This window comes from Anoplopoma fimbria, chromosome 18 (assembly GCF_027596085.1).
Source record: "Anoplopoma fimbria isolate UVic2021 breed Golden Eagle Sablefish chromosome 18, Afim_UVic_2022, whole genome shotgun sequence".
Classification (NCBI taxonomy): Eukaryota; Metazoa; Chordata; class Actinopteri; order Perciformes; family Anoplopomatidae; genus Anoplopoma; species Anoplopoma fimbria.
The window spans coordinates 17,128,693-17,147,400 of NC_072466.1; the positions used below are offsets into that span (position 1 = coordinate 17,128,693).

At 39.2% G+C, this 18,708-nt stretch overlaps 1 protein-coding gene across 1 annotated transcript in view; it reads right to left on the reverse strand.

The window, feature by feature from the left end:
• igf2r (insulin-like growth factor 2 receptor) overlaps positions 1–18,708 on the reverse strand; it is a 47,181-nt gene that overhangs the window by 13,088 nt on the left and 15,385 nt on the right. The window contains exons 9-37 of the mRNA XM_054618023.1: positions 17,257–17,446; positions 15,814–15,917; positions 15,071–15,235; positions 14,798–14,941; positions 14,482–14,637; positions 14,217–14,354; positions 13,240–13,390; positions 12,483–12,651; positions 12,194–12,309; positions 11,675–11,834; positions 11,288–11,464; positions 11,093–11,188; positions 10,833–10,934; positions 10,004–10,166; positions 9,657–9,833; positions 9,416–9,562; positions 8,359–8,537; positions 8,065–8,152; positions 7,570–7,779; positions 7,341–7,471; positions 6,670–6,773; positions 5,760–5,893; positions 5,417–5,613; positions 4,887–5,013; positions 4,516–4,647; positions 2,518–2,677; positions 1,829–1,937; positions 609–690; positions 287–420 (exon numbers count right to left, since the gene is read on the reverse strand). Of these exons, the coding sequence (XP_054473998.1) occupies positions 287–420; positions 609–690; positions 1,829–1,937; positions 2,518–2,677; positions 4,516–4,647; positions 4,887–5,013; positions 5,417–5,613; positions 5,760–5,893; positions 6,670–6,773; positions 7,341–7,471; positions 7,570–7,779; positions 8,065–8,152; positions 8,359–8,537; positions 9,416–9,562; positions 9,657–9,833; positions 10,004–10,166; positions 10,833–10,934; positions 11,093–11,188; positions 11,288–11,464; positions 11,675–11,834; positions 12,194–12,309; positions 12,483–12,651; positions 13,240–13,390; positions 14,217–14,354; positions 14,482–14,637; positions 14,798–14,941; positions 15,071–15,235; positions 15,814–15,917; positions 17,257–17,446 (4,142 nt within the window). The remainder of the gene's footprint in view (positions 1–286; positions 421–608; positions 691–1,828; positions 1,938–2,517; positions 2,678–4,515; positions 4,648–4,886; positions 5,014–5,416; positions 5,614–5,759; positions 5,894–6,669; positions 6,774–7,340; positions 7,472–7,569; positions 7,780–8,064; positions 8,153–8,358; positions 8,538–9,415; positions 9,563–9,656; positions 9,834–10,003; positions 10,167–10,832; positions 10,935–11,092; positions 11,189–11,287; positions 11,465–11,674; positions 11,835–12,193; positions 12,310–12,482; positions 12,652–13,239; positions 13,391–14,216; positions 14,355–14,481; positions 14,638–14,797; positions 14,942–15,070; positions 15,236–15,813; positions 15,918–17,256; positions 17,447–18,708) is intronic.

Consider the following 18,708-nt stretch of genomic DNA (forward strand, 5'->3'; position numbering starts at 1 on the left):
TCCGAACCACCAAACATATATACACAATATTCCTTTTGGGTACATAACGCAGCTTGTAATAGGCATTGGTAATAAATAGCTGGAACTGAAAATCAGTATTTATAATGTTTCTGTCTGTTGTCATCAAGATGTTTTACTTGTCGCAAGTGTTCTGGTTTTCCGTTATAAAGGCATCAAACCAATTAAAAGTGAGGTCAAGGTTAGTGGTCCTTTATCTACCTGGTATGAAAGAAGAAAGTGTGAAGGAGAATGTATGTGTCTGTGGTTGTGTTTGCCAGTGTCTCACCACAGGCGGTCCATTGTCAGGGTCTATACAGACGGCGGCTCCAGGGGGGCAGGTGACCCCGGGGACGGGGTTTAGAGGCTGGCAGATGTTGATGTAGAAGTCTGGAGATCCGTCACTTTGGTCCACTGCCTCGTCTGAAAGGACACAATAAAGAGGAATGAAACAGAAATGTGGAAATGTTTGTATAAACGGATTCCCCCTAAATGATGCACATGAATGAAAACATTTGATCTCTGTTATTTTGAGAATAGATTCAGAGCTCCATCGATTCATGCAAAAAACTCAGCATATGTATGACATGATGACACCTTGGCCCTCTGACCTGTTGCTGTGTAGTATCCACTGATGTGGATGAGAGGAGTCAGGTCTATAAGAGCGGAGCCGTTCTGGACTGAACACTTTACCTGAAATTTAAATAAAAAGAAAGCAAATAAATGTCAGTGGTACATCCTTGTAGTGTCACAGAAGTAGTTTTTTGGGCCTCAGAAAGCCAAACTCAAAGCAAAGGAATTCAATCATTCTATTCTATACAATGGTTGTTGAAAGTTTTCTTTCAATGTTTTCTTCTTTTGATCCTCTAAATTCTGAGAATAATTCTGGAACAAGTTCCCACAAAATCTCATAATTCAATGCTGCATTCCTGTCTCCTTTGATAATCCTTGAGAAGCTGATTGTAGTCCACCTGCAGCCTACACTAAACTGAAATTCAATTTGCTGTGTGAAATGGCCAATGCAGTGCTAATTTACAAAGGAATGCTCCACTTTATTTTTTTTAATGATTTGCTGTTGCGAGAAATTACGGAAGTGAAAAAAAAAGAAAAAAATCAGGTAATCTCTATTCTAAATCTGATCAAAATTGTTCATTATAATAAATAATTATAATAATTAAACTAAATAATCTCTTTTGTATGTCTTAAGAATATGTGAAAAGAGGAGTCTTTCTAAGTTACCTCTTCTTTCATCTGCGAGAGCAGGAACATTTTCATTTCAAAGTGTTTGTTGTTTTAATACTCCCCTAGACCGAAAAAGATGCTGAAGTGCAGCACTACCCCATGTTATAAATAGTAACAAACGCCTTCAGGTTTTCTTCCAGAGGAATTTTAATTTATCCATGCACTTGAAGCAAAAAGGTACATATATTGTGTTAGCAAGTTATGCAACATTAATGTTGTGTTTTTCTGGAAAAAAATACCTTTAGGAACTTAAAACGATTATCCTGGTAAAGTTTTCTTTTTTTTTTTTACCTGTTCTAATGTCATACACAGCCTGTTATCTAGTGATTTTTTATCACAGCAAACACATACAAACCCATGTTGGGATCAGGTCTTAAGTAATTCATAACTTCACATACATTTGATTTGGATTATCAATAAAAGCACATTCCTTTTCAGTTATTTCTCTACTGCGTTGGATGAGACAACCTAAATGGCAAAAAGTTTCCCAACATTTAAATTTGAGTTACTTTATGAAACAGGCCGAGCATACTCAGAGGCACAGTGTTCATCCGACTTATCACGCTGACAAATGACAAAACGTACTTACTGGCTGTTCGCAGACTAAAGGTGTGTGGAAAGACAAAAAGTGTGTGCAGGTCTCAGCGTCCGAGTCAATGAGAACTGGCTCTGGCGGGGCTGAGTCCATGTTAGGTGGCCTGTACAAACACAATGTAAATATTCAAAATAGATAGATAATTCAGTGCTAACATGACAGCTACATCACTGTTGTGCAAAAAAGATTATTATACATTTGAACATACATTTAAACTGAACTTCATTATCTTACAAGTTTAACATCAGTGTATTACGTTCAAACAGGTCCTTAACAGGTAATAACTAATGTGAAGTACACCTTAATTGTCTTTAAAGTGCCATATTCTCAAACAGACAAATGCAAAATATATGTTGCTTTTCATAAGCACAGGAAGTTGTCGAAGAAAACAAAACATGGAACAGGGTTACAGATATATAGTGACATTTTCAATGAAGCTGTTATTTTAGCGGTCGTTTTTATTTTTTTAAAGACGGTGTTATTTTTATGTTTATTAAATTGTGATGATATGTTTTTGGATTTCCAGTTTGCTTTTGAGTTTTTATGTATGAATGTCTTGTGTTGTCCGTCGGATTCATGTTTCTGTAACTGATGATTCATGAATAAAATCAGTTAATAATTATCAGTAATGAATAAAACTAGGGAGAAAATTCAACAAGGACACAGGAAGGAGTGGGACGTACCTGCAGATGAAATGGATGATGGTGTTGTGTTTGAGGGTGGGGTTCGCCGGGCAGGGACTTCCTCCTTCATATGTCAGCTCCAGAACCTGATCCTTGTATGACAGTTTCCTGCTCACCTGACCGCCGCTCACCACGGTCGTGGCATCCTTAATACACACAGCTGGAACACAATATGCATATAAAAGATATTTTACAATAACTGCAACCCAGAAAAATGTATAAAAACTATGCATCAATTACATTTCTTTTAAGTAGATCGAATTGTTTTAAAATCACAACATGGGCACTTCTTTCCTCAATCTAATAAGACATTTAAATTCATGAAGTGAGGTTGAGTGTTTCTTTTTATTGTTTACATATTTCTGTGATATTTGGTGGCAGGTTTGACCATGAGCTAATGAGCAAGTAATTGGATTCAGATTCAGCTGAGTATCTCAGATATTTTTATAATTTTTCAGCTTTGCAGAAAATGTGCAAATGTTTGCCATTTTTGCCATTTTTCCATCAACTATAGAACTCACTTTAATAAAAAAATAAATTATTCGGCACATGCATCGCATATTTTCTAGAACCGTGTATTTTGATGGAGGTCTTTTCCCATAATTCTAATTACAAATTCAGTAATGGGCCTTAGTCGAGGTATGTGCTCCCTTCAGTGACTTCCAGTTTAATGTGCAATACCTGCTACAGCCCGGGTAAAGAAGCAGTCAATAATTTGAGAATCACTGGAATTTCAGGTCTCTTTTAACGCTCAACTGTGACGCAAAACCGCGGTGACGCATGTCCTCAGTGTAACATAAACCACACAAATGTCTGAGTAGACTGAACAGTAACCAAGAGAGAAGTGAATGAGTTCTTAATGAATCCCTCTCTTTATTTGCCATTACTTTTAGGAAATTTGATTTGTTCCAAGAAAAATCACCATTTATTGGAATCTGCACAGCTTTGGAGGAAATAAACAACAGGAAAAAAAGTGTCTTTTTCACATAGCTCTGTTTTGTTTTATTGTAACTTCTCAAACCCTGACTGAGCAGTTTGCAGGAGCTGTAAAGGCTGACGACATCTGTTGTTAGAGTCTGTTTTTTGTTTGGCATAATTTTTTATGTCCTCTACTTCAAGCTTTTTATCAGTTTTATACAGGTAGAATAAGGATTGTACAGACATTCCATGGCAAATATTTTCTTCATGTTCAGACCAAATGGGAAAACTGGCTTATGGGGTTCAAAGAATAATATATATATCTGGGCTGGGGAATGTGGAGAAAACTAAATATCACAATATTTGTAACCAAATACCTACGTATATTAAAATTGTGACAATATTGTAGGGTTGACTACTGCTGCTTTTACAAACTATTTACGCAACATTTATTTAAAGAATTATCAGTAATGTGGGTGTAATGACTAAGTTGGTAAAGGCAAATAATAGAACAGCTTGAACAGAAAATAACATCACTTTACTGTAACACAGCCTTTAAAACCAGGAAAAGACAGCACCTATGCCATCTTACCATATTTAGTCTCATTCACATTAAGGACCTAATATCAATATATTGCAAATATTTTTAATCATCTGGAAAGGTTGTGGCTCCCCCTGTTGGGATTAATTTGTTGTGCTGGTTGAGGCCACCTATAACTGACACCACCAGAATTGCCAGAATAGATGCTCAGTGGTTCAAACTGGTGTGCTGTCCTAGTCTTTCCTTACATACAGTCCACATTTAGGATCCAGCGCCCTGTCTTCAAAGTCTAATAATCATCTGCATCCCCATCAAATAACCCAGTGAATCTGAAAATGAATTTCGGGATGGGCACACTGAAGATGCTTATAACATAAGCAAGTGCCCTTTGAGCCTCTGAGTGACTGAAGAGACATTTGTCTTCTGTCTTTGCAAGTCAGTCGTCACCCGGCAACAACGCCTTTATAGAGATATTTCTCACTTTAAAAAACAAAATGTAAGTGGACTTGGGGACACAGTCACTGGATGGATGAACGTACCGGTTTCAGAGCTGCATCCAGCGTTAAGCACGTTCCCACAGATGTTCATGCGGAACATCTTCCTGTGTTCCTCGTGATCGTACACAGTGTATCCTCCTTCTTTTGTCAAGGTGCTGAGATCAAACAAATGACCTAAGGGAGAGGAGGATCACAGTTTATAGAAATACAAATATTGCCTTTGTACAGGTACATTCATTTAAAGTCCATTAAACACAAATACTGGGTTAAAAGGTTTTTCAAAAAACTGGGTTGCAAGTCTGTCATGTCATTTTTACATTTCAACAAGACAGTATTACGATAAGTACATACTAGTAACAGGTATGTCTATATACAATGTGCTCAGAGTTATTTTGTTTCTTTGAATGCCTGACCTGTAGCAGGGTTGGTGACCCTGCAGTTGTCATGTTGGGTCGTATTTAGAGGGCAGGCCGCAGCCGTTAACCAGAGGAAGGTGTACACACATTCCTCAATGGCAGAGATCAGAGTAGGCCGGGAGTCCTGGTTGGGAGATGGGAACATACTCATTTAGCCATTTAGTTAAATACCTGTCATTACTAAATTCTCCTGGTGTTCCTTACATAAGAAACAGTCAAAAACAATGAATATGCTAAAGGTTTATCATAAAACTAAATTTTGAAAATAAACCAGGAACTTTTTGCACTTTCCTGTTTGTGTTTTCATAGTATCTGAAGAACTGTGAAGATCAATGACGGATTAAAGAACTACAGCAGAGTTTTAAATTATGTTTTTTCCATATGAAGAAATACTGTGTGTTTGGACACCGATTAGTCTTGTTCTCTGTATTAATTGTGACTGTGATGGATATAACTTTATCTTTTTAGTGTACAGTTACACAAAAACCCCCACAGAGAGGTAATGGTACCTATTGTTTGTAGCTCACCACTTTGTCTTTGTCACACTTGAAGCGGATGATGCTGCTCCTGTTGCGGCTTCCATCGGGACACGCCTGGCCGCCGGTGTACTGCAGCTTTAGGACACTTCTGTCCCATGTAGGACCAGACTCCACCTGCCCCAAATCCACATAGTCCTCTCCGACATTCAAACAGGACGCTGCACTGGAGGGACACTTCCATGTACCTGTTGAAAGGTGAGCACAGGGTGAGCTCTGACCAAATCAGAAGACATTCACTCTCAAAACATTCTCTTGGAACTTGATTTCTGAACAAACAAACTGCTGGAAGCTACAGTATTAATGAATAAAGAACAAAAGCATCCATGCTGACCTCCCTGCTGAACAAGCGACCTGCAGACGTTGATGTAGAATCGGTTCTTCGTGTCCTCCGTAGAGTGCTCCACCTCCCAGTTTCGAGAGTCCATAGCCAGAGGTGAAAGGTCGTACGAGTGTCCCTGATCATCCCTGAGGACAGACCACACATTCAGAAGGTGAACATTCAGTGTCTTATGTGTTCCAACGTCGGTACAGATTTCAGGACAGTTTTAATGTTGGTCATTACGCTGTCATTGATGTCTGCTCAGATGCAAGCATTTTCCAGCAGTGGATATACTGTAACTCAAATGCTTGGTGCAGATAAAGACATCTTAAAAATACTAACATCTACTCAAATCCAATCTAGGAATCATTTATTTTGGAACATCTTTGTTCCTGTATTTCTTTCTTTAAAAGATGGATTCTTGAAAACTTTACTTCGACACTCACACTCAAGGAAAAACATGCATGCATGCAAAAATGGGGAAATATTTGGCCTCAAGTTAAAACAAAATGTTTCAGAAATGCACAAAGAGTAAGATATTTCATCAGTTCACTCAATGAACCGCCCATATAGCAAATTAGGTTTAATTATCCGCTCTGATACCAAATAAATTATTTTCCTGTTATTGCCTAATAACTAACTTATATTTTGCACACACGTATTAATAATTACAATTCAAATGGTATAACCTTTAGGCCTACCTTTGTCCTAATACTAGTACCGTTAACTGATTAATTTAAGTAGAGCTATTTGGCATAATGCTACCTCACCAATTAACTAACAGCTATAAGAGCATAGACAGCTAAAGTACATTAAAGGACAAGAGTTCCACGGTAAAGAAGTGTGTATAAACAACAGAGGAAGAGTAAGAAATGAAGTGATAGAGGAGGATGACATGTGGGAGGTAGTGGAGGATAGTTACTTGTACGAGCAGCTGGTGGTTTTGACTGAGACGCAGGCCAGAGCGGTGGGCCAGCTGAACAGGTAGGTGCAGTCTGGAGTCTCCTTGATGAACTCTGGTGTTCCCTTAACGAGTGAATCAACACAACACACAATTAGTAATTACAGGGTTACAGAGCTGGGATGCATGTCTGTGCTTTATATAGAGAAACCTTAGATGAACGGCCACTGCTGACATTCGTAAAAAACAAACAGATATCAAATGAAATTAAATAATGGAGAAAGAAAGAAATAACTTAAGGGTGCATTAACCAATTACGTTGTGTGGAACAGGTTGAGTTTCACCTATATTGATGAAACGACAGGGAGGGCCAAGAGAGCAAACTTTATTACTTCTGTCAACCTTGACAAAGGCAGCGCAGAACAAATCCACTTCTTTCGTTCTTACCTTTCACAATAAAATACCTAGTTCTTTAATATTCGCAAGTGAGAATAAAAGTGACTTTATTCGTCACGCAACCGGTGTGTAAATGCCTTGACTATTTACACTAAGAAGACAGAGGGGATCTGCAGGGATTAGTTATGACTTTTTTTTTTTTTTTTCTTCTTCTTAATAACAGCCCATTTAAAGCCGATAAGACCTCTGGGATCAGCTGTTATTTTTGTCTTCGTGTGTTTATGTGTGAAACTCACAGGATGCCTGTCAGGGTGGCAGGAGAAGTAGATCTCAGTGGATCTCTGGTATATCTTATGACAGGTCTCTCCATTAGTGTAGTTCAGGATGAGCTGGTCTCCCACATAGCTCAGAACCTGGGATGCCATTCCTGCACACACACAATAACAATGACACGCTTTCATACATACAACACTACATTAGATATAAAGAATATTCAAACTGGTTTTGGTTGTTTTTTTTCTATACCTGCGATCTTGTGGTTGTCCCCTTCCGCTTGACAGGAGGAGACAGTTTCAAGGCCTGTGTCTTTGTGGGTGCAGATGCCTTTCTGGAGCCCCCCGCAGACCGACAGGTGGTAGACGTACTTATCACTGCGGATGGGGTAATCTTGACCCTTCAGAGAACTCAGGTTGAACTCGTAGCCACTCTTGGGGTCACGAACCCGGCAGTTATCACCTGAGAGGACACGTTTGGATGATGACCAAAGAGGCTCATACTCTCATTTATCCTTCATCGCGGTTTAATCAATATTAGTGGTCATTACTGTCCTTTTACCAAAACTTCATCATGGCCTCTGATAAGATGGATGACGTGATAAGTTGCCACAGCCATTTGATATTAAAAAAGCAGCGTTATCTGCACAAATTCTACAATAACAGCAGTTTTAATCTTAAAACATTGATATCCACAATTGTCATCACTTTGTCGCGTAAACACACACACACACATACACGTTTTTACCTTGAGACTTCCTGATGGGGCAGGCCTCAGATGTCCTCCAGATGAAGACATATTCACAACCATCTTTACGGTCAAACATGGGGGAGCCCTAGAAATACAAACATACACAAAAAAATGCTTTATGTCTTGTTCTCATGGAATATGTAAATTGTTTGTAGAATATACCTTTTTTCCCAAAATAATCAGAGGGTATATTCAAATCTTTTTTTTTTTTTATATCTGTAACTTATTCAGTCACTCTCAAAATCCATATCCACATTTCAGTTTCTCTTCATGCTTTTATCTAATACTCACCGGATTGTCATCACATTGCAAGATGATGCGCGTTGAGTAGCGGGATGCAGAACTGCACCGGTCTCCGTTCTGGTACACGATGCTGATGGAGCCGTCCTCCGCTGCCTGCGGGCTGGACTGGATGTATCCCAGGTTGGAACTCTTCCCATCTATTATGCCACAGGCACCCAGAGGACCCACTGGAGAGAAGAAAATAATGTATACAACTCATAGACTGTATATAAGAAGTGGACGTAATCCACAGAACTTGTTGTGAGCAGTTTTATGTAGTAAACAATTTTTTTGCAACAATAGTTCCTACATGAAACTGCTCACAATAAGGTCTGTGGATTATCTTTAGTAACCGGGTCATGATTTCAGCAAAGAGTCATTGGTGTTGAGATTTACAAATTTATTATTTTTTTAGGCAACTCACACGAGAAAAATATAGATCGATAAATAGCACTGCCGGTAAGGTTTTTTATTTCACTTACATATTTGAGCCTCTATTGTCTTTTTATTGTCCATTTGCCCTTGTTTAAATGTGATGTTTTTTTGTAAAGCACACGCTTTGAAAAGCGTAGAGTATTATTGTTATTATTCATATATTTGATCAGATTTTTCTGATTAAGTTTTTTGATTAAGATCAGTTTAAGTTGTGAAGAAATAAAGGATTCACTTTAGAGTGTCTGTGACTGATGGCATGAAATATTCCGGAAACTCCATAATATTAAGTTATAGACGGTTTCAAAAAAATTGTGTTCCAAGGCAACAGAATCCTGTTTTTAATTTAGACCCTGTGATTATGCGTTTGCCTCTGTACTTTTCTTGGCTGTACCGTTGGTCACTTTTCAAATGCTTACAAGAGAGGCGAAGGAGTGCTGAAGGAGACATTATCATTTACTAAGTCAGTTGCCATAGCGCGTCCTGCATTGTGTGTGTGTGTGTGTTGTGTGTGTGTGTGTGTGTGTGTGTGTGTGTGTGTGTGTGTGTGTGTGTGTGTGTGTGTGTGTGTGTGTGTGTGTGTGTGTGTGTGTAAAAGCAGGTCAGGTGGACGAACATGAAGGAGTATACTGACCTGGACAGCCGCTCACTGGAGGGAGAGGTTTGCAGACGTTGATGTAAAAGCTGCGTGATTTCACAGCATCTGTATCTATGGCGATCCAGGGGCTGTCATCTGTGTCCCGGATCAGGTGCCTTAGGTCATACTCATTACCATGGGAATCTAGAGGAAACAGAAAAGTATATTTACACACATAAGAATAAAAGGCTGTTAGTTTCCCATTACAAATGGTTTCATTCTGAGTGTGTGTCCGTACCAATGATCTGGCAGTCAACTGGAGCAGGGACACAGGCCAGAGCGGTGGAGAACTCAAAGAACGCGTTGTGGACCACGTGGTTGGATAAAGAACTCAGGTCCTCTCGCAGCAGTTTTAGTGAGCCGGGGTGAGAGGTTGGATCACACACGAAATTAATGGTGAAGGTGTCCCGGGTTGCTGATGCAGAAGCGAAATTTAAATAGAGGAAGAAAGTGCAGAGTTAAGAAAATGTTTGTCGTAAATGTTTAAAGTCACACAGCTGTAAATTCAGTAAACGTAAAGCACCACAGTTAAAGTGAACCATTGAATGTTAAAACATGACACTCTCAGTTTATGTAAATAAATACCTGTTGGCTCATCCAGGGTTCCCTTATACGTTAGTGTGAGAAGGCCATCGGTGGAGTACTGGAGGGTCTTCTCCACCCCCACTGGGCTGGTCGGACGCCCTTCATCCAGCTCACAGCCGGCCACGCCCGGTCCGCATTCTGCCACGTCAGAGCAGATGTTCACCTACAGGGTGGTGAGGAGAAAGGGTTATACTTCTGTTGAATTTTGAAGGGGGTCCTTATATATAATTCCTTATATTTCAGAGGCAAAAGTCTGATAATGATTTTAAAACGCTGCATAAAAAAGGAGAACACCGGACTGAGGCGTTCAAAGTCTCTTTTTTGCCTGAAGGAACTTTTCCCAGGGACTAGGAACCTTTTGAAGAATTCATTGCGTTACGCTTGACAGGACAAGGTTCTACAGGTATACACTGCTGTACGGTAGTGTTACATTTTTTGTTCATGGTATAATTAAATAGCAAATACAATTTAATTTAAATAAGGAAATATTTTGATAATCAATAAATCGTTTTTCAAGGAATACTGAAAAAGCTCTCTGATGAAGATCAAAAGATTTTTTAATCTTTAATTGTAATAATTGTTGGTTGCAGTGTTTTTTTATGAAAAGTATTATTATAAATCCGGTTTATATTAATAAACTATAAAAATAAGTCAAATTAATACCGTTTTAAGCTTGACTGGCAACACCACAAGCAATTTCAGACAGTTATAAAAAACTCTGGTATGTGCAGCTCACACACATCAGCTACATCACACAAATACATTAAATCTATGCGTGAGAAATGCATTATTTGTGGTTGGCAGGGTGCCATCGCTGTAACTGTCTTACCAGGAAGTCCTTGCCATTCGCATTTGTCTTGTATCCAGTCTTAGAAGCCAAAAGCTGAAGGTTGAACTCAAAGCCAGTGTTGGGATCCACCACAGCACAGCTCTGAGACACAAAGACACGTTTTACAGGTTTTCCAAATATTGCATTATTGTAATCATATCAATTTTCCACCGTCTGATCTATCCATATTGTTGTCTTATCAGTGTGAACATACAAGTTAAACACAGGATGAGATAATGTTGTAATGTAGCTGGACTCACATTGTTCGTGGTGGTTTTGATCGCGCAGGCTGCCCTGGTCTCCCACATGAAGTTGGCAGTACAGTTCTGGTACATCAGGAACCGCGGGCCCATTGACTGCGCGGCGTTGGAACACAAACAGAGTCACATCTCAGACACATGCCGAGCGTTAACAAGCCGCGACCCGCTCCCACTGTATAAACAGCACCGACTCACCACAGTTCCTTTGGAGCAGACCAGGTGGATGCGTGTAGTGTATGTGAGCTTCTGGCCCTCTGACATGCACACGGAGCCGTCTGTGAACTCAAGCAGCAGCTTGTCCCGCCCCTCGATGATCGGCCCTCGCTTAGAAATACCCATGTTACTGATTGAGACAACCTCCTTCGGAGAGCCCTGAGGACAGAGGAGAGGGAAACACTCATTTCTAGTGTTTTGTAATGTTGACCAGCCATCACATAATATTTTCATATTAAAAAATAAATAATAATAATAATAATAATAATAATAATAATAATAATAATAATAATAATAATAATAATAATAATAATAATGGTACATGGAGCTTGGTTTTAAGTTAGAATTATGTTTCTGGACATCACAGACCTGCTTGGATATGTACTTCATCTGGCAGACGGATGCATGGCGGTCGCAGCCTGGTATGGCGTTGATAGGCCGGCATATGTTGATGTAGTACTTCTTAAGGTTCATGGTGTCGGACAAATCCATGGCCAGCCAGTTGCTACTGGAGCTGGAGCGTGACAAGCTGGAGGCAGAAGAAGGTCAAAATTCTGGACTGATTCTGTGTCTTCTTCTACTTTGTTCCTTTTTATCATGATTTTGTGAGGATTTGGACAAGTGTGTTATGTAAGGTACGGCGTATTAGGGTCATTTTTTTAAGAGAGATTAAAGTGGTAAATTCCCGAGAAAAAATGTACAAACTTTTATGTGAAAGAAACTATAATATTCTCTGATATAATAAGGACATTTTTTTGGGGGGGGAAATATTTCTGTACCTTCAATGGCCGTAATACGCCATCGTAGTTATGTGTATGTTGTTTTGTGACTGCCTCAAAAACATCTTGGCTGCTTGGTGAATTTACACAATATGCATCCATGCATTACCTGGATAAGTCGTACTGCTCAAGAGTGCTGGGATCTGTCACCAGACACTCATGAGGCCTTTCAGGACATGCGTAGGATGTATACCAGCGGAAGTTATAGGTGAACTTGTCCTCAACCTGGATGCAGAAAATTAAGGTTTAAATTACAGGTCATACTGGTGATACAAAATAGGCCTAAAATAGAGGCCAACCAAAAGCCATAGAGAAAATGACAAAAAAAGTGTAAACATGTATAGTATAAATAAAAACACAAATACAGTACATCAGCAACATCCAGAGACAGGGTTTACCTGGAATTCGGGATAACCAGCTCCAGCTTCTGGGTCACAGAGGAAAGAGATGACAGTGGACCTGAGAGTGTGTTCTTTGTTGTTGTACTGGGAGCCGTTACTGTAGGTCAGCTGGATCAGGCCGTCGTAGTACGACAGGTGGGAGTTCGCTTCCCCGAGACTCCAAGAACTGAAGTGGCAGAAAGGAAAATTATAACAAGTCATCATATAGTCATGTCTTTAAACAAACACATATATTTATTTATTCATTCATACTTATTCACGCATGTGGGACCTTACTACGGATGTAAAATTCGGCATAAATGTGAATAATCCTCGGCAAAACTCAATTCAAACAAATGTTGAGCTGACAAAAATTGATATATAAAAGATAAAACAAAATTTGCAGTGGAAATAAGAGAAGTAAAGTGAGACTTCCAGAGACTTCCACAAGCTGGGCCGGCTAACTACCGCTTTAGCCCTATGCCAACTTGATGGGGTTAAAATAAGTTTATTCTGCCGCTCTCTTAGACTTTCCACATGTAATCGAGTCAAATTGATCAAATTCTGGGGGTAAAATTAATCATTTGGCAAAGGTTGGGACACTCAAAATTAAATCTAACAGTCCTATAAAAACATTAAACCACTAGAGACCATCTTGTGATGAAATTACATCAGGTGTGACGCCAAACTGATCTTGAATTACATGGTTGTTGTTAACTGCGGAAATGTGTTACTGGGTGCTCCTACTTGCATGCCCGTGCCTCTTTTTCCTTACCTCTTTTCGACCTGGCATGTTCCGGCCTTTTCAGGACACTTGGCAGCCTTGACGGGACCACACACGTTGATGTAGTAGTCGTAGTTGCCGCTGGACAGGTTGTAGAAGCCACCGTCGGCTTTGGAGAGAGGCGACAAGTCGAAAGAGAACCCTGTGCAATGAAAAAGGTCGATTAATCGTGGTAAATCATCATGATCTCAAGGTCTGTTAAAATCATTGTGATTGGCCGTAATCTTTCAGCCCTATTATTTCCTCTTATAGAGTCGCTTCCTAAATATGTGTCCATTTGAGTTTCTGCTTGTTTTCCCTGAAGACAGAATGTTACATGTAAGGCTGACAACTTATTCTGTCATTAGTAGAGGCATTTTGTTTATTTCAGGTACGCCAGGAAGCCTACATGAAGTAAACGCTGGAGCTATTTAAATAATCAATTGATGCTGATTCTCTACATTTTATATGAAAGTACAATCCATATATATTTAGATTTTGGACTGTTTGTTGGATTATACATCCTGACATATAGTATAAGACAGTTGAAAGAAAACTTCTGTAGTCTTTACAACTTGGACCCTAGTATCACATGTTGTTTTGTTTTTTTGTCCAGTGAACAAGCTGCAATGGAATCGCTCGGGGCTACACCTCATCCTCATTTGTGAAGCTGTCAATTGATTATTTTAGATAGTAAAATAATTGTTAGTTGCAGCCTTGAATCAAAGCCCTCTCAAAAAGGGATAAACCAGCTACGAGCAGATTCATTAACACAATTAGGATTGCTCAAAATGAGACAAATCTCTCCCGGTGTGCTTTCAAGGCTCCACTAGCAGATAGAAAGCAGATTTGTTTTGTGCTGAAACATATTCCTCATTACCCCTGTTGCTTCTTTCTCGCCTCTCATTCACTGCTGTGTATTTTACTTGCTCCAGTTAAATATTGATCAGTCAGTTACCGCGCTGATTAGATGTTTATGCGTGTCGTACCAGCCTGAGGGTCCTCCACTTTGCAGTCGTCTCCCTGTGTCTTCGAGAGGACGCAGGCGGCGGCAGTGTACCACTCCAACTCGTACACACATCCGTCAGACGAGACACTGCGAAGAACGGGAGCGCTCTCCAGATCTCCTGCAAGGAGGGCATGAAGAAGATAAGAGTAGGAGGAGTCAACAACGCCACAACAACGAAGACCAGGGTAGACATTCAAAATATTAAAGATAAATATATATAATGACAACTCATCTGTTTAGCCTACCTGGTTTACACTTAAGGGTCAGGATAGTTTGGATCCTCGTCTTCTTATTGATGCAAAAACTTCCGTCGGTATACACCAGTCTGATGTCATTTCCTATTTTAGTCTTCTGGGGAGATGAGCGGAAACTGCCTAGGCTGATGGCCCTATGATCCTTATCTGAGGGAGAGAGAGGAACAATCCATAAACTAAAAGGCTACATTTATCCCTAAATATTTCATGAATATGGCAAGGTTTTGACAACTCCCCGACCTTCCCACACTTTCCACCATCTACAACCATCATCATCATCATCCCCCGCCCTTGTGTAGCCTCTTACCCACGGCACAGATGGAGGCATTCACCGGGCAGACGGCAGCGGCTCCTGTCTGGATGACTTTGTGACAGACATTCAGGTAGAAACGTGAGTCCGGCTTTGGAGATTTAGCATCTACCACCTCCCAGTTCCCACCGACATCTGACCCTGAAGGAGCACAGAGAAGACACACAGAGGAAGTTGAAGTTTCAGCAACAAATATTAAGTCACGACAGGCGAAACGGAAAAAGATGCTACATTGAGTGGGTGTGGCTACAACCAATTTTTTCTTCTCACCAGGGTATCTTGTGAGGGGTGAAAGGTCGTAGTGTTTGTTGTCGTCTCTGACTCGACACAGCAGATCCTCTTTCTCCTTGACGCAGGCGAAGGCCGTCTCCCAGTCAAAGTAGTAAGTGCAGTCTGTTTCGCCTGCAAAAACTGGATTCCCTCGCCCGCCGTTGGCTACAGAAAACAAGGCACACCGTGAATTAAGGATGAGTTTTGAGATTACACCTTTCTTATTATATAAATTAATATTTAAAAGTTGGACAAAGGACAGTTACAATACACAAATCATTCAGTCACCTCATGAGTGATTATATTAAAAGACCTTGAGGTTAGTAGAGGGGTTTCTTGAGAAAAATAAAATATGTTGTTCATTAACGCAGTAAAATTGGGACAGGGAGAATACTGGAGAAGTCCATGTAAATATAGTGTTCCTTTGGCTCAATTTGTACAATGTTGAACAAGAAAAAATAGGATGAAATTAATAATGTCCTTGTAATTCATCTTCATTTCACTGACACTGTGCATCATGTACAGATTTGATGTACATTATTTTGTAATAGGAAAACTATGTCATTGTAGCAGCATGTGTTGCTGTCTGCCACAATGTAAATCTGGATACTACCACAAGATGGTGCCAAAGTATTATTGTATAATAAGAAGCATTGGAATAGTATGCATATTTAAAACAATAACAGAGAAAATGTCAACAAAAAATGATGATTGTGTCTTCTTTAAAAACTTCTGTGTCTTACATGCATTATTGTTGCACTCAAAGTTGATGATGGTCATTCTCTGGAAGCCGGAGGAGCATCTGGTACCGTCTGGGTAGATCAAAGTCAGATCTCCATCTGAATAACTACAGATAAAAACAGGGTTTGAAGGTGAAAGCATTAAGAAATGCACTGGAACTGTTAAAGAGGGTCTACCTGAAGTGTTTGTGGATACTTTTTGGGCCATAGATTCTTTTTTTTTTTTTTTAAATCCATCAGCAACACATGAAGATGTGAAGGCCAGTAGCTCCCATGGACTTGTTTCAATCTGTTGTATTTTGGTCTTAATTATGAGTACGTATGGCATATGACGAAAATACAACTTTGGATAAGAAAGCGTAGAGATTTAATTAAGTTAGGGCTGGGTGTAAATCTTCTATTACGATACAAGTTTTTTCATATCATGATATCAATATATATTACGATATCATGAACTTATTAGGATTTATGAAAACACCAAACTGTTTTGTATACTCTTTAATACTTTTCAAACTCTTCAATTAAATACTTGACAAATGAGTATTTTCTCATTTAATTAAGAACTTAAGTACAAAATAAGAATTTCTGAGAAATTTGAGTTAGAATTTGCTTATTATTATCAATTTAGAAATCTTAAATGTGTATCAATATTGAAAAATTTGGCCTGCCCTAGATTATGTGCAGTGGACCTTGAGAAAACACTGCAGAGAGAAGGTTGACTCTGTGTTTACAATGATACTTCATGCTCAAACATAGTAAAAGGGTATGGACAATGTTACCATGATGTAGAATTATTAACGACCATATCATTTGCCCAGAAAATACTCTAATATCTTCGTCACTGCCGTTTGCATTCCTCCTGATGCAAATTCAAAAATTGCATTGCAGAAATGCACTACTGTTTTTGTCATGTTTTTCTTGTGTAACATAAATGGGCTACGACTGCATTTCTTTGTTCAACCCTGTGTTGCAGAATATCAATAAATGGTCCTTGAACATTAAACTTTGTATGAACAAATCAAAACCAAAAAGTTTAGCCAGGTGGCAAACAGATTAAAGACATGTAAAGCTGGTATGCAGTTAAATAGAACATTGCCACAATAAATAAAGCCACTGTGGGTTATAGGTTAAGGTCTCAATATCAGCAAAGCAGGAATCAGGCTTTTAACAACATACATCAATTATTCTTAATTATTTCTAATTAACAGTAACATAAAACAAAGCACTGTTTCCTTGCATTTAAGCAAGACTCACTCCTGTTACAACAAAGTATTTGTGAAACCATGATTCTTTTTTCCTCTCACAGTGATTGCATCATCAAAATCAAAAGGGAGCATCAGTACTGACTGATGCCTGGCTGACAAGCAGAAAACACAGACAAACTCCTGACTTGAAGCATCGACCAGCTGAGTGACACACACACACAAACACACACACAAACATTACCGTAATGTCTGGTTCTGATATTTTCCAGCCACCTTGCGCACATCTTCGGACTTCTTCACCTGGCAGGATGACATGAACTGGTGTTTGCCACATTCAGGAGTGTTGATTTCTCCACACACGTTCAGGTAGTAGACGTAGCTGTCATCACCGTCACTGGACCCAGAGTGTGCGTAGTACGGAAGGTCTGTGGCTACACACACAAACACAAAGCAGCATTGGAAATTGACGTATCTCTCCAATGACTAATTATTATCATCATCGTAGCCGTCTTACCTTCAGTATCAATGGACCAAATTGTCACGTTTATAGTATAAAAAGATGTTTTGTCAATTTCTCAATTAATGTTTCATCTTACTCTCAGACAGAAAACGAATACGAGTACTTCTCAAAATAAATATGGGCATCATCACTCAGCACTCAGCTTCAATTTGAAATCAGCTGTATCATGCATTAAACTTATTAGAAACCATGTGCATGAACTGTGACACGGAGTGGAAAAAAGCTTTTTTCTATTTCTAACAATGACATAAAAACAGGAAGGTCAGTACAGTTTATTCATAAAGCTACTTCCTCTGACTGGGATAAAAACAGCGTCACTGTGAGCCAATAATTATTGCAGGTTGAATATTTAATTTATACACTTAATTATCTATCAGACTAGTGAAGTTTTGGTTTCCAGTTTGTTACTTCCATGTGTCTAGACTAGAACGTGGAAACACCTTTTTTCTGTGCTTGTGTGTACACTCTTATAGCCTGTTTGAGGAATGTGGACATGATTGAAATCTTACAGCTTTTTGTCTGCTCCTAATTTCCTGAAGAGGTTTAATCAATCATGAGGCGTGTTGCTTTTATAAATGGCTATTATATATATCTGCTATTGGTTTTATAAAATAAACACACAGCAACAAAAATAGTTTTAAAATAAATAGCTGAACAGACCACAAAACCTGTCCAGCCTGTAAGGCTGACCCGAAGCTTTGCCTGTTGCAATGGTAATTACATCCAAAACAGTATTCAAATGCATCCTTGTTTTTTGTTCAGGTTATGCATTACCTCAAAAAGAGCTCATAATATAGGGAATAATAATCCCACATTATTCATGAAGCATCAGCATTTATCATTACTTTATGTGTCATTGTCAGACGGATAGCTCTCTTCGTTGTGTGTAGAGGAAACATGTGTAGCGCCACTGTCTCGGGAACTGAAACGCAGCGGAGGATATTGAGGATATTGAGACAGACAGTCTCAACAAAGCCAGGTCTTTTATGTTATATGTTGGCATAGGCTACGGTCTATTCATTTATCAATTTTATTATAGGCCAACATATGAGCAAATTAGTTTTATGGGCTACCTCTGTAATTTATTTGATGTGATTATAGCCCATTTTGTAGTAGTTTTCAAATTTGTGTCCTCTGTGCTACATTGCTGCGTGAGGTAAAAGATGCAATGGC